The sequence below is a fragment of the Gymnogyps californianus genome, chromosome 3 (genome assembly GCF_018139145.2).
Source record: "Gymnogyps californianus isolate 813 chromosome 3, ASM1813914v2, whole genome shotgun sequence".
Classification (NCBI taxonomy): domain Eukaryota; kingdom Metazoa; phylum Chordata; class Aves; order Accipitriformes; family Cathartidae; genus Gymnogyps; species Gymnogyps californianus.
In genome coordinates, this window is record NC_059473.1 from 25,157,288 (window position 1) to 25,173,358 (window position 16,071).

Consider the following 16,071-nt stretch of genomic DNA (forward strand, 5'->3'; position numbering starts at 1 on the left):
TTAATTGATCTACTATAGGGAAAAAAATCAGTTCTTGACATCTTGAGGCTTCATACATATTGAACAACTGGAGGAAGTTTGTGGGTTTTTTCCATTTAGTTATTAAAAATGTCAAGTTGTATATTGAAATGACAGATCCTGAGGTATTAAATGATCAAGATTTTATATTTACTCTCATAATGCACTGATAAACATTCTGTGCAAAATATTATTTACGAAATAAAAAAAACAAATACTGCCTGAATAGGAAACTTGCAGGGAGCCAGGGGGGCTGGAAACAAGTCTTGTAACTTGGTCAAACTACATATGGGTATGTATGTAAAACTGACTTAAAAGTAACAGAGTTGTCTTTCAGTGTAGTGCTGGAAAGCCTGCACCCATGTTCCTGAAATCATTCAGAAGCATCTGTCTCCCAGAAACATGTGTTTGTTCTTCTCCAACCTTATTTTTAGAATTTTCATCTGGGTTTCCTTTTCCTGACTGCAGAATTACAACTGCAATTACTTCATGCTTTGAGAATAATGCAGGAAGTACAGTGGTAGTAATCGTAAAACCAGTTGAATTGAAAAAGTACTTCGGTGTTACATTGAAAAATATGACTACCTACCAAAACATTCAGCTTAAATTGCTTGGAATTTGGAAGGAAGGGGGCTATTTTTCTCATAAGTAATTGTGACTGAGGAGCTTTCCTCTGCTTGTTGTTAACAGTCAGGTTAATGCTGTAGATGACTACCTATTCAATACTGGACTCTATTCAGATACTTAAAATCAGATGTTCTCAAAGCTGGAGCTGATAAATGCAAACAACCAGCTGCAACAAATTTCTGGTAGATACTGGTTACAGCTAAAAACATTGTTCAGCTGTAGCAGCCTGTGTTAAGAGCAAGGAGCTTTGCTAGCCTGGAGGACTGTGTGTTGTCTCCATTGCAGAGAGAAATGTGAGATCTGTTTCACACCAGTTCCATTCTCTTTTACACAGAGCAGCACTTATTTAGGCCAGGCCAAACACCTAGTTATTTACAATGCTGGTTTGAAGCTTAAGTTTTATGCTAATTTAAAAGCAAATGCTTTGGACTTGCTGATCAATGGTTTCCATATTTGGCTTGTATTCAGATATTGTGTGTTGCTGTGACATTTTAAAATGGCCCCTGGTAACCACATGAAACCATTAAGGCAGTAAGATATATTTGTTCTACTTCATTAGTGTATGTTACTATTAAAGGACTATAATAATTTGCTTTCCTTTACAAAAGGGGAAACTGTCACCTCAAGTGTTTTCCCTCATTTTGATGACAGTAACATCAGGAAAGGGCCAAGGTACTAGTGAAAGAAAAAAGCAGAAGCTGCTTGACATGATGCAGTCATCAGTGCTACTAGTTCAGGGGTGTTTATTCTTCTATAACAACATATTTTCAGGGTTTAGAGATTTGTTTCAGTCTTTCTTTTGTTAGCCCATTACTGGTTAGCTATAGGGTGAGTTTAAGGGCTTTATGTTTGATGATTTCTTTGTAGAATAATAAATGAGGTAGGTATTTAACAGTCTTTAAAAAAATCTGCTTTAGTTCATTCCCATTTGTCCTGTTGTGATTTTAGAAGTGACTTAAATCTTTTCTGGAATAGAAACCTGGACAGGACAAAAAAAATAACCCTAAGTCATTTAAAAAAAAGACTACTATAATATTTTATTGAAGTTTCATGCTGTGCATAAACATACAAGTGATTAAAAAAAAGTCATGCATGTTTTCTATACTATTTGACCACTTTGCAGTAAGTTAGAAGAACAGTCACTAGAACCACACTTAAGCCAAATGCCATCATAAGCAAGTTTCAAGAGAATATTTCAGCTGAACTTCAAGAACCAAAAGCAATTTGTTGCACACCTCTACAGCACTAAAAAGTTGCAGTATAAGTTAGAGGTTAAGAGAAAGTAACTCAAATTGTGCTGGACAATGGTAAAAACTATATACCAACCACCATTACTTGAGCTGAAGTAAACCATGGTTTCATAGAAAAAAGTTTGCAACATATCAGATAACCTTGTGCTATAGGATACAGCTGATCAAAGTAAGTTTTTCACATCATTTTACCCATGAGAAATCTAAGAGAGAGATGAAAAAAATTGTTTAGGTCACAAGACACTGAGCAGCACAAAGATTAAAACTGAAACTCTGCAGCTGATGTCAAATTACACAAGAATATCTACCAAGAGAGTATTTTGCTCTCTTCAGTTTCACTCCTGAACCAAAAAAAATCCTATTGTGAACACAGGAGTGGAAAAGTTTGCAGAAAGAGGGATGGGAAAGGCCTCCCTGTAATTGATATGGTAATCTTGTACAAAGAAGTGTAATACATTTGAAAAGGCTGATTTCTAGACCTTCTGAAGTCTAATTAGTAGGAAGCCTTTCACTGTTTGTAGAAGGTTGCTGGGTCTTGGTCTTGTCTTCCTGTCCTAGGTGGGTGAGATTCATTGACTTTTTTGAGCAATGAGGTCTGTGTACAAGCAATTGTCTCCTGTATCCATTCAGTTGCTGGCTGATACAAGTGTTCTAGGAGCTTAAATCATTCAATTTGAGTAAGCATTATCATCACTGTGTTACAGTGTCCTGTCTTCATCGAGATCCCAAAAAAGTAAGTGCCCAGGAGGGGAGGTACACAAGGCCCATGGCAGTATCATTTATAAGCACAGCACAAAGGGTAAAGGCTGGACTTGTACAATAATCCAGTTTCTATTTAGGCACCTAATGAAATATTTTCAGGAATGCAGCACTTCTGAATGCTTCCAGAGAACTTCACTAATGCAAATGGCAGACCTCAATGAAAGTCTTAGAACATCACTTGAGAACGCTGCCATCCATCAGAGGTTCTTAGCTAAGTCTTAGAACAAAAGGACAGAGTAGGGAGGAAGCAGACAAGCTTGATTTTCAGCTATTTCAGATGTACAATTTCATTTATTGCTGAAGTTGTTCCAATACAAGCTTCCTTATTCAGGTCTGACTAAGCTGTTGCTACTACAACACATACAGGGAAAACTCCCTACAGCAGCATGGCAGAAGGTTACCTTCAGCCTGCGATGTCTGATCTTAATATAAGATGTCAAGGCATCACCATCTGAGACTGCTCAGCCCTTCAAAGACAAGGTTCAAAGTTACTCACAAATGTTGAAAGAAAAGCATATAGACTCAGGTTAGCAATTCTGACATTTTTTTCCATTATTCCAGGAACACATACAAGAAACAAACTGACTAGTAGGTGAACACTTGTCTCTACAAAACAGCAATCTCTACGTTTTGTGCTTCAGCAGTGTAGTCCGGAAAGACTAAAAGCTTGTGACAAAGTATAAAAAAAATTATGAAAGTTTAAAAATTCATTATTCATCAATTATCATTTTAAAAAAAACCCAAACCTCATATTTTGCCTAATAAGATGTCAGTGTTCAAGAATACACTTGCATATTACTATTACTTAACATCTTTCAGCAACATGCACAAAATAGTAATACAGGTGGCAGTAAAACATCCAGTGCTGTTTTAATACTACCAGAAGTGCTGGGAGACAGTACAAATTAGTTACAAAACAATAATACTGACAGTTTTGCATATCTGTTAAGTTTAGTGAGGTAATGTTCATACTTTAAAAACTCACACCACTTCTGCACTGCTTGTTTTTATTGCTGAATTAAATATTAATACTGAATGATTTTTTTTTAACTGCACTGCACCCCAGCACATCTTAACACTAAGAATATGATTTCTTAGTCATCCAAATGCTACTACCCAGCACAATGCCCAAATTCAATTAATACTTGTACAGGGAAATTATATTTGAAGAAACTCACACCACTGGAGTCACCTGCTACATGATGGAGGGAAGAAAAATCTCATATCCTGGCAAACCTTATTTTAGGTTCTCTCCACCGATGCCTTTTCTATAAATTGAAATAAAATAAATACTGCCACCAAAAAAAAAGTTTCCCCCGTTCTATTTTCTAGGTAAACTTTTATTGTAAGAGTCCACAAGTTAATAAATAGTCCCATTCCTTTTTCCTTCCAATGGAGTGCGGGTAAAGTGCAGCAGGAAGCACCAGGAAGCCCTCTGTCCGGCGTATGGCTTTGTTAGATGCGGAGCTGGTAGCCTACCTCGTTGAGCGTAGCCAGGTCTCCTTTCTTGTCCACCACCGCAGGCCTGCGAGCAAAGGAGGGAAGAGGGCGCTGCTCACCCGCAATCCCACACTGCCGTGCAGGAGTGGAGAGAGCAGTTGTCAAATCGGGAACGGTTTACTTCAAAATAGGACTGACTAGATGTAATTTTCTCATCATAAGCACGATCCTGCTGAATTTGTCACATGAACTAGTGTGACTGAGCTACTCATGTGGGTTGCCTCTGAAGCCAAGAACCAGTGAAGAACAAGTTGTCCCATCCTGGGGTCTGTGATCTGAGCCTGGGAACACCCCTCTCCTCCTGACTTGAGAGAGGGCCTAAATGAGTAGCTAAGACTAGACACATCCTGGCCATGATCTGCCCCAGAGCAGGACTCCAGCTTTTAGAATAAAGTGGAAACAGCTGAGAGCAAACAGGCAAGGCCTCTCACAGCCATAGCATGTTGTCTCTCTGAACCTGCCCTTTCCTCTAGGCTAGGTGTGTATGAAGGGCTAGAGCCCACCAAATAGAAAATGCAAGATGAACTCCCTTCAGTCTCCAGGCATCTTACATTCTGATACAGTCCGGCCATTTACTTGAGTAATCACACACAGACGTATGCTGTTAGGTCATTTATCAACAACCTGAACCAAATGAAACCTTGAGATTGAGCTGTCAGTCTCTCCCTACTTACCAAGCAATGGAAAAGCTCCTGCAACAAAGTTGTCAAACCAAAACAATCCTGGTGATTTATAGTCTATGGAAGTGTCTAATCTGAGAGCTTCTTCCAGGCTCTTAGCTATTTTCACACTAAGCTGTATGTTTGTTTTTCTAAAGACAGACATTGTTTAAAATACACGTTTCTCCTAGTAGACTCTACAGCATGTCCACTTCACTGCAAAAACACAGCTAAAGCCTGAGTAGTACAACCTGAAGCTGGTAATGGCTCCAGTGCTTTCCTACAGCTCCTCAGACCTGGTTTCCAGCTCTTGCACTTACTCTTTGCTCGTTACGCAGCAGATGTGACCCGTGAGCTTGCACACGCAAGGCTGACACTTACCTCCTCGTTACACACTGCCTGCCCGTTTCTGCCAAAGCCACTCGGAGCAGCCAGCACAGCCACGGGAGAGGCAGCACGCAGCAGGCAGGCTGTCAGGCCAGGGAAAGCCCTGCCCTGCCTGTGGCACACTACTGGGTGCATGCACCAATCTAAGAGCTGTACCACTGCAGCCCTAAGAGGTGGGGATGTATAGCTTACATATGTACACACATAGACATGTGTGGCAGAGCCTCAGAAATATTGAATCAAAGAATTCAAAAACAAGTTTGTTTTTTTTTTTGTTTTTTTTTTTTTTGTAAAAGCAGAGCTGCTAATGCGAGATCTCTGCTGAGAATTTGCACAGCGTTTGGGAGCTGGGGACATTGCTATGGACAACTAATGCTATTCTGCCTAGTCACACGTTGAATGCAACCTGGTTTTTTGCCACTTATCCAAGCACCTCTATTAATAACCCCATCATCCTCTTTGCAATACTGCCCTGCACCCTGCCTCATGTTTGTCTCAGTTTGTTAAGTACTTCGCAGAAGAGAAGGAGTCTTCATTGGTCTCTGTCACTTGCCGGAAGGGATCGCACCTGAAGAAATCATTGTAAGATAGTTTGGATTTTTCCACATTATGCCTTCAGAGCAGATGGGATTTGACTAGCCAGAAAACAAGTTACAAACTGCATCCCTCAGACTTTGTGTAGGAGTCGGAGACCAGCAAGAGATGCGCTGTATGTTCCAGAGCGTCCTTCCTTCCTCCCTCCCTCAAATTTAGGGATCCTCTTCCCTTCCCACCCTTTTCTCCCTCTCTCCCTTTAATTAAAGCCAGAATATGGTTTTAATTAGAGCACACCTGGATGGTTCTACCTCCTCTGATTATCCAAGAGAGATGGGGACTCGCTGCACACCCATGGCAACACGCCCATTTCCACTCCATGACAATTCTCTAGCTTGTAGCTACAAACAGACTGTCCTCCATAAGGTTTCTCTTCAGGGTTTTAGAAGGCAAGGATTTGTTGGAGCAGAGGCACCACAGCTCCTTATTCTCCTTGGCTGGCAAGTGACCCGACATCAAACATCCCCTCTGAAGCAAGGGACCTCTGCTGTACTGGCCCATCAGATCACACCTCCTGTCCGAAGTGCCGTGACGATAAGCAGGTGAATAAGCTGTGCATAGCTACTGGGTACACAGTATTCATGAGTTGTCTGCATTGGATCTGCCTGATTTTGCATATCCTACTATAATATAATCCTGCCCCCTTGCACATCCTAATATAATGGACTAACAGAATTTTCTTTTCAACAGCTAAATGAGGCCAGAAGCACACAAGGCCAGTGTTGCTATGACACTCACAGAGCATGCATGTGTTAAGCCTCAGTATGAAATTAAAAGGCAATAGATCTGGTGAACTGACATTTAGGAGTAGAGATTGCTTCAGGCTGCCGCATGATGCTCCCTTCCAAACTCATATCAGCACTCCCAAACCCGTCCAGCTCCAAGCACTTCTACTGAGGATGAAGCACTGCATTGCCTGTTCAGCACAGTGGCTTGCAATTTACTGCACCCTCCTGCTTTGGGACTTCAGAGGATGGACAAGTGGACACAGTAAAGCTTCAGACTTACCAGACAAATTCACACCACCCTATATCCTCTTTATTCATCCTGTCTACTGGCCACCCTTAGCAGGATCACATCAGCTGTGGGCTAAGAGCACATGGACTGTTAAAATAGCTCAGTTAATGAGCTGCAATTTGACTACACACCAGTCTCCTAGACAGCCATGTACTGCTTACTGCATTGCCACCCGTGTCCTGCAACACACCCTAGCTGCCTTGTAGCTGTATTTCCAGGCTAAAATGCTATCGTGGGCTTGCCAGCAGCCACCAACGGCATTTACTTAAACTAGTAAGGAACCAGGATGAGAAGTTAAAGGGTTGAGGCTGTAAAATCCACTTCTGTCCTTAAGCACCACTTCAGCCTTTGTCCTTCAGAAACAATCCAAAGACATTCTAGTTCACATATTTTTCACTGGGAGATTTCTCCCAGCAGGCCCATATAATTTTATTGTTGACAAAAACCAGACTGTAATAACAGCTTGTCATCAGCAGGTGAAGCCTCTCAAACGAATGTGTTACTCAGCCCATGCCAGCTCATGCTAGAGCAAAACACTTCTCTCCCCCTCCCCTGCAAGCTCTAAAAAGCTGTAATTACAGCATGTAAGAGATCCACAAAGAAACAAAACACATTGTTGATAAGCACGGCCATCTTTAGCTAGGATTTCAGCCTAAAGCCTAGCAAGCCTGGAAGTCTGTCCTCTTCTGTGCGTAACACAAAGGCCTCTTGCTGCAACTAGGTTTTCAGAGATCCATCAATATGCAGAAGAAAATACCCAGTTTCCCCTCTTGTATTTCTCGTCCCGCGTCAACTGCTGCACATGTTGGTATGTGTCATTCAGCCCATCCCTGGTGAGGGGATGCCATTCCCCCTTCAGATCTCGGAGACCTCCCGTTGCAGAAAGCAGCAAATCTCAATTTTGGAAATGAAAGGGTTTTATCACCAGAAGGGAACTCCCTACAGCAGCGCACTCCTCTGCAGCATCACTCCCGCTGGAGCAAAAGGCACAGTCAGCCTTCGAGCCACCAGCGCCACTGCACAGAAGCATCATTTTAACATCAGGAACCCAGTTGTTCTCCCTGGCATCACTTTTCTAAGAGAGAGCAGCCTCTCAGGTCTATTTGAGGGCCCTGGACCTGCTGAAAGCTCCTTCACTCCCCTTTTGCTTCCAAGTGTACTGGCCAGGCTTGTGAGGGGGCTGTGCAGGACCTGCAGGGCTGTCACACAGCCACAAAGCACGTGCTGCAAGAGGCTCCCACCTACTCCGAGATGCTTCAACACCTTCCACCAAAGCAGAGATGAAGGTCTCACGTGTGGAGTCTGCTCTCAGTCTCCTGCTCCCCACATCATGCTATAGCTGGGTCCTGGATCTTGTATCATGGTGACCCAGGGTTTATTTTAGAATAACATATAATTCGCTCTAGATACAGAGCAACACAGCAGAACCACCAAGCAGGTAACAGGTGCTGAAGCCACTGCAAGGCCACCAGTACTTCACTTGTCTTCCTGTCCTGGAAAATCAAAGCTGCCAATGAGGAATCAGCCACTGCAGAGCAGCCACGTGCCCAGCAGCTCTCTCAGGAAGTCAGTCCAACTGGTGAGTCTCCAAGCCCAGCGAGACTCACTCTACTCTCCAGACACATGTGATCCACTCCAGCAACTGCAGAAGCACTATCAGAAACCCAAAGATGAAACCATCCCTCAAAGCGAATCTAGGAGGTGAAGAAGCCTGGAGCAGCCGAGCCCATTACAACTATAATTATCCATGCACTAAGCAAGGAGCTCTCAGTGATGAAGCCCAAAGTACAGCATCATGGACTGAGTGTGAATTCACATGTAAAAATAAAAGCCTGCTGTGAAATCATCTGCTGCTAAAGTATCTTGAAGTTATCTTTAGAAGGTTAGTCTAATGTCTTTGTTAGCTACTTTAAAATAAATAAATAAGTGCCGAGACAGTAGTCTGGGAGCCTATTTAAAAAGCAATGATCATAAATATGTGACTAATCTGGGTTACGTATAGGCTTTCACAGTTGTCAGCTTCCTGGCATGAAGCAGTACAGCTAAAATGCAACTCTTCCACATCTAAGGTATGGGAATCTGAATTGCCAGTGGCTGTAAAAGGCCTGTGATCTGGAAGCTCAGTTTTATCCATTTAGAGGTACTGCATGCAGTTAGTCCATCCTTCCCTGCACAGTTAAAGAAAAACTACTAGCTATGACGCATGAGGGAAGTGGTCTGGGTTTTTTTTAAGCCGATTAAAATCAAAGAATACAATGCAAGTCATGTTTCTGCTTTGGCAAGAAGAGAAAAGGTTTACTTTTTCACCATCCCTGTAAATCGGATAGTCCTCAGTGAAAACCACTCCATCAGAACAGCTCAGCACAAAGGCTCATCATGCCAAATCCAGTTTCTGTCTGAGTGACCATGACAGCAGGACACCCCACCACTGCTAGCAGGTACATTCTCCTGTTTTTAATACCTATGTCTGAACACCCTTAAATGTGATCAAACTACTTTCCCTCCTGTACAGGTCCCCTGCACCCCAAGCTAGGTTCTTTGTTTCTCCATAAGGTGGACTGTATAAAGACTGAAAAAATAAAAAGGGGAAACCCACACTTCCACTTTCACAGTCATCCAACACAAAGTTGAACCAAGCAAAGGCCATTGGGGCTTCCAAGGACACCGCACAGAGGGGCCATCGGGCAACAGTAAGCACAGCAACGCCAGGACATCAGCAGTACCAGCAGCTTCTGGAGCCTCTCACACAACAAGATACCTGGTGCAGTTTTTCCTATATATGCCAGTGCGCATATAAGTTTCATACAGCAAAATCATACGTTATCACCCTCAACTTCTGACCCACCAGTGATGGCAGCAGGAATACTCACGATTTGTCTCTTCTGCATGCCCGTCTCTGAGGGCTGGCTTGCCTTCGGCGAGGGGACAATGACTTACCCCGTGATCTCTCTTTCATCGGAGAATGGGCACTTGAGGGTTTCAGAATCTGTGAGAGATGGGGGAGGGAAGGAACAGGCGTTCAATAAAGGCAATGATTCACTGAAAATAAAAAATAAAAATAAAGGGCCTCATACAGTAGCGGGGACAGCACACAAAGAGCCTTCAGTCCCTTGGGGCTTATTCAAACCCTGCCCAGGTTAAGAGGAACGCAAAGCTGTTATCATGTGATAGCTGTTCAGGGGCCCTCTGCAAAAATTGGTTGGTGTCACCAATTCAATTCCCAGCTAAATACTGAAAAAAGGCCTCATCCACAGCTTTCTTCAGAGCTGGGAACAGCAAGGGATAAGAAAAATGGCTTTGAGCATCAGCTGAAGGAAACTCACACAGCCAAACCACCCTCTCCAGCTTTCCTCTCCACAGAGGCAATCGCCTCCCAGGCTGGCAGTTGAACCCTGTGCAACAGTGGGACTTTTCAGTAGGTCTCCTGTCCATGCGCACGCCTGCCTGCATCCCCCAGGCCCTCCAACCTCAGAAGTCCATCAGCATGACACTCACACTCTGGGCTATTTTTAAGACCTGATCCTCCAAAGTCAGCCCCCTCACAACGGGAGCCCTCTGAATCAAGTGGCTCAATTTCTAAATTAACTCAAGGGAAGAGTCAGATGCAGGGCCTTCAGCCTTCAAGGGTTGAGGGCTGTGGTCCTGGCCTTGAGGCACTTAGAAGGACTGGGCCCAACGTCACAGCTCAGCACACACACAGAGCTGGTCCCTCTATCAAAAGCAAGTACTAATTTCAGTAAATCATCCACCCATATGGACTTCTTCAACTAGAGCCTGCTTCAGCTGTTTGTTCTCTAGGTGGTATTAAAAGTGCAGGAATAGAGAAGAAGAGGAAAACACCTTCATTACATCTGTAATCAAGCACATTTGCTTAAGGTGACAGTACGGTACAAGCTGGCCCTCAAAACTCCTTGGCAGGGCAGGAGAGGTGGCAGCAGGACACAAGGGCTACAATGCCACTGGCAACACCCCAAGGTCAGGGTGAGGGGGCAGGTGCCTCAGCCAAAACGGTGCGCGGCTGCTACGTAGGAGCCATTCCTCAGCAGGGCAGGGGACGGGAACCCAGAATAACTTGGACGCCATGCCGCATGCCTCTCCACAAGAGCCAGCCCCATACTTAGCAACACACCTGCTCTGCTCCCGCTGCCAGCAGCGGGCTGGAAAGGCACCAAATCCCCTTCCACCATAACCACAACCAGCTCCTCGCCCACGCCAGCCCCAGAGGCACGGTCAGGGACACCCCTCATCCCCAAAGGCAGCCAAACCCTCCAGCCCCCTGGCAGCCTGCCCTGTCTCCCCGTCATTTGCCTCCAGGCTCTTCAGTCCAACCAACCAGCAGGGAAGCACAAGCCTGTCAGGGACCCGCTTTCCTCGCCCTTCCCATGTAACCTACTTTGTGATTTAGCCGAGGGTGGTGGACATCGGGCAGCACAGGGCAAGCCCACCAGCATGCCCTGAAAGGAGAAGCAACCACTGACATGGCTGTCCCATAGCACCCCTTGCAGCTCAGGTGCAAAGAGCTGAGATCCCTACCTGTGACCAGGCCACCCACCTCCCCAGCTCCAACCCTAGCCCCAGCCATGCTGGTTCTTCCCAGCCACCTTCTTCCAGAATCTGTGAGAAAAGCAAACTGGGCAATAGCTCCTTGATGGCCAGGGACAAGTATGAGTTCAAGTGTTTCCCAGGCTAAAGGGGAGATCCTTGAACTACAAAATAGCTATTAAGAGCTTGAAAACACACCAAACCCTGTGGGAGAATCACCAAGACAGATGTAAGCACACCCCCAGCCCACCTGATACCACCTTAATCTCAGGCAGGGATCAGTCTGCTGACATGGAGCAAGACCAATCTCTGCAGGATAGGACAAGGCACACCTGCCTCCGAGTCCACTGCCCAGGCGTGCGGACCTACCTTCATCCTCATATCCCTGGCAAACTTCTCCAGCTCCTTCCTGACTTCTGTGCGCATCATTTTGGATACATTGAGGACCAGCTGTTTCCACTCGATGGGCTGAAAGCTGTGCGGCTCATGTGGGACGTATAATCCGATTTTTACTTTTTTGACTGAATGCAAGTACTTTTTATAGGAGTCTTCAAATTCAAAGATGAGGTCACTCAGAGTTCGGTAAGTTAGAGGTTTGTCCATCAGATCTGATCGTCTGCTCATGCCCAGCGAGCCGTACCGGCCGTTGCAGTAAATCCCGAGCACCACATGATGAAAATAGTTCCCTGAGAAGTGGGTTTTAAAGCTGATGGGGAATCGTTCCACAGAGGGCTGCCCGTTCGTTAAGTATCTGGTATGCACTGCGTCAAGGCAACAGCAGCACTAGGAAGGGAGCACTCACAATTACACCTGTAAGAAATCTTTAGCAGGTTTTTTTTTTTAACTGCCAGGGCAAGTACTTTCTTGCAAACACAAATTTATTCTCGCTGTGCCCCAGAAACAGTCAATGCTGCCAAAGCCCATTTCACTGCTTGGATAATAAGATGCAACGGTTTAGGCAGGGAAGGGCCTGACTCTTAACCATACTTGGGGGGAAGGAAAAAAACACACCAGTGTTCAGGTCAGCATGCCAAAGGTGAGACCACCCTCCACAGATCTGTGGGAACTCCCCCATTTGATACCAACATCAAACTCCCATGCTCCCAAAAGGGAACAGTGTTACCCTGTTTCATGCTTGGAGCTCGGTACGACTCAGGTTATTGATCCTCCTTTTCCCACATCTTCAAACAGCACAAAAAAAAAAAAAATCTTAATTTATTCCTTTCCAGGGTCACAGTCTGCTTTTCTGTCTGTAAACTGACCCTTGGCATGGCCACCCCTCATACAAGAGTGTTTTTGCATGTTACCCTTGTAATACATTGCTGAGACAAACAAAGTAAAGCTCCCAGGCAGATAATTAATTATATAAGCACAGAGACATGGTCAGGAACAAATGCTTTTAAAAAGCAAAACATGTCCCCTGAATCACTGGCTGGCCATTTCAAATGCACCACATGCAGAGGCTGGGGCCAAGCTCCGTTAACAGCGTAGTAGGTGATCTCAGAGAGGAACTATGCACGGGTCCGGGTCATCTCCTCAGGAGGCTGCTGGCCTGTGCCAGGGGGAGGAGAGCCCGAGATTCCCTCACGCAAGCGCGTTTGCGTCAGCACCTACGTTGCATGCGGCTCCCTGCTGGTAATCCCTGGACAGCTGAAACCCACCCTGGCTCCACGTGCTGACACCCAGCCCCTGGGACAGCAGGCACCCTTCCCCTCTGCAGCTGAGACCCCCACCCATGCCTGGGGAATGGAGAAGGGATGACCAGAAATCACTGCAGCAAGATGCTCCAGCCTGGGGTTACTCCAGCCAGAGGCACCTCCCATAACCCCGGAGCCATCCCCGGAGGCAGACGCAGTCAAGGCGGTCGCTCAGGGTGGTGCCACTACGAAATACACCAGCCTGAGGGGCAGCACTGCCAGGATAGCATCAGGGCAGCCTGAAGAATGGAGAAGTGGGGCCGGTTTCTGCTGGACCTGCAGGAGCCAGCTCAGATCAGGGTCCTGCTCTGGGGATCTCCAGCATCCCCTCCTCCCCCTACCCTGTGTCAAAAAGGGAGGTCTTTAACAGCAGCGAAACAAGAGCCACTGCACAGCTGAGATGCCCTGGGATGTTACTGCAGCCGGCCTTCCTCCCCTGTCTGCATAGCATGGCTGCCCAACAGCTGCTGGGAAACTGAGAACACAAAAAGCCTTTGTACCAATACCATAAAACACAATTCGGGCTCAGTTCTGGTTCTGCCCCACCTGACACCCCACCTCACCACCAGTGCAACTCCCCGGGATGATGACCCCCTACCTGCACCCCACATTTCACCTCTTCTCTCTACAGGGATGCAGCAAAAGCATCCAGCGGCTCTCACCTGTCTCTAAAGCATTTTCTCAAGGGGATATTTCACCCACGTGACGCTTGCTGAATTTCACATATTCAAACTTTTGCCCTCCAGGTGAATGCAGAAACCAACTAGTAAGAGATTTGTGAACTGCCCAGAATCTGAGGTCAAGAGCAAGGAGTTAAACCTCTGTACAAAAAAAATGCAAGAAAAACACATTGGCAAAAGTCTTTCAGAACAGCCACAGGGAAGCTTTTCAGTTCAATGTCAAACATATTTAATTGCCTTCAGTGCTAGATGTCATCAGCTTTAGCAGTCTGAAGAAAATGTATTAGAGTATAGGAATGGACAACACTATGGGCCCAGCTCCTGGTGCACTTCAGTATCTGTACAACAGTAAGTCTGGACAAGCATGCAAAGCAGAACACAGACCTCTGTACCGCGCACACAACCCCTCGCCCAACCAAGGCTACGTGCACCCACCTCTGCCCATCTGCTGCCCCCCTACATCAAACACAAACACCCTGCAGCAACTGTCAAAGCTCACACCGATATCAACTACACTGACACGGAACAGAAATAGCTCTGTTGCCTTCAGTGGTCTCGCTAGATCACTTGCATTAGGAACTAGCTTCTCCAAGAAAAACCCCACACTATCGGTAGAGTTAAAGATTATAAATACACTGCAAGGTCAGAATGGCACCGAGCGCTGTTACATCAACTGGAAAATTCAGCCCACAGTCACCTCATTTAAAAGGTCACCTTGCTCCAGGCCTTAAAAGGAGCATCCTGTGTACATCAAAGTCATGTTACAATAATTTGTGTCCTACAGACAGATTCTTGCAGAAGCCCATTGTATTTATCATTCTGTGTAACTGAAAAAGCAGTTATCTTTTATTAACACCTATGAAGCTTTCAAACACCGCCACTATTTTTCCCCCTCATTATGAAAGGGTTTTCTATCTGCTCCCCAAGTGCCTTTCTATTAAGTCCACACAAAGCTTTGGTGGCCACCTGCCACACGTACACACTTCTGCCACGAGGTCTCAGAGAAGTTGCAATTTAATCTCATTAAATACTAGGTAGGAGTAAAAGAATCTTTTGAGGACAGAAATTACCCACCATCAAATAATCCAGCAACAACCGCTGCGGAAATTAACCTTTAGGTACAGGTTGCTTCTGCTGAGTGACTAGTTAATGAGAGTCCCCACCCGAGATGAAATACACAGCAAATGGGCTGGAAAGGCACATCAGATCTTCCCCTCCATCCATGCATCATTATTATTTCTTTTCCTTTCTGCTCTGCCCAAGGAGAGCTGTATTGTGGCAAACAAAAGGCAACGACACAGCAATGCCACAGCTGTAATCACACTTTTGAGCTGGGACTGTAACTGCAGGATGGAGAGTCAGGGAGTAAATTATGTGCCACAATAGAGAAGCAGCACAGAGCAGGAGAGGGCAAAAGCAAGCTGCAACAAAAGCCCGGTGGCCTCCCGATCCCAGGTCTTCGTGTAAATCAAAGCAGCAGAAAAACAGCACTGAGGGATGCTGATCTCCTTGGAGATCACACAAGAGGGACACTAATCTTCTGGCTGGCCACCTCTTGCCCCAACATTCCTCCTCTTCCCCCACACCCAGGAAATGCACAAGGACAATACCTGTAGCTCCACCAGGGTCTCACAGGAATGGGTTGGTACGGCATGTCCCCATCCCTCGGAGATTCCCAAACCCTGCCCACCCTGACTCTCAGCTCTTCTGCAGCCTCATACTAGTCCTTCAACCTCAATTTCTTCCACCCCACAGAGACCCTAACGCTTGCCAGCCAAGGCTGCGCGTATTAGGCAAATTTTGAATTCTGCTCTTGTATCCCCGGGGGCTGATTTTGAAAGAGACAGGTTTGGGTCAAAGGAGCGTGAGAATTGGGCCCAAAGCATACAACACGCTCTGGGGGCGACAGGCCATTGGGGTAAAACAGTATGGTTCTTAACAAGTAGGCTTTCTTGAGCACACCAATACTGCTAGCAGCCTGCAGAAAGGGCCAGATTTCCCATGCCAGCATGCAGCTCCTATGGATCTGCAAGTCGACACAAGCACACCATCCTCTGAGCCACAGGTTGTTGTGCTTCCCACAGTCCCATTGCCTTCACCACCCAGGCTCACGCACAACCTAGCCTGGATACTTGGGAGACATTCAGATCCCAGACTCAAATACAAGCAAGACTTGGGACACAAAACCTGCACTCTGGCCACCACCTGGATCTTCCTGGGCAGTGGGGCAAATGAGGAGTAGCATCCTTAGTCAGTTCAAAAGAAAAGGGGAGAATTAGTTAACGCGTTAGCTGCATCAACCCCTTAGTTTTAAAACTCTTGAGCAGAAAGCATCTGG

At 45.7% G+C, this 16,071-nt stretch overlaps 1 protein-coding gene across 2 annotated transcripts in view; it reads right to left on the bottom strand.

The window, feature by feature from the left end:
* Positions 1-1,653: 1,653 nt before the first annotated feature.
* Positions 1,654-16,071, bottom strand: part of VASH2 (vasohibin 2) — a 36,634-nt gene continuing 22,216 nt past the window's right edge. For both annotated transcript variants that reach the window (XM_050893751.1, XM_050893752.1), the window contains 3 exons: positions 11,726-12,107; positions 9,685-9,800; positions 1,654-4,182 (listed from right to left, as the gene is read on the bottom strand). In XM_050893751.1, the coding sequence (XP_050749708.1) occupies positions 4,113-4,182; positions 9,685-9,800; positions 11,726-12,107 (568 nt within the window). In that variant the 3' untranslated portion in view covers positions 1,654-4,112. The remainder of the gene's footprint in view (positions 4,183-9,684; positions 9,801-11,725; positions 12,108-16,071) is intronic.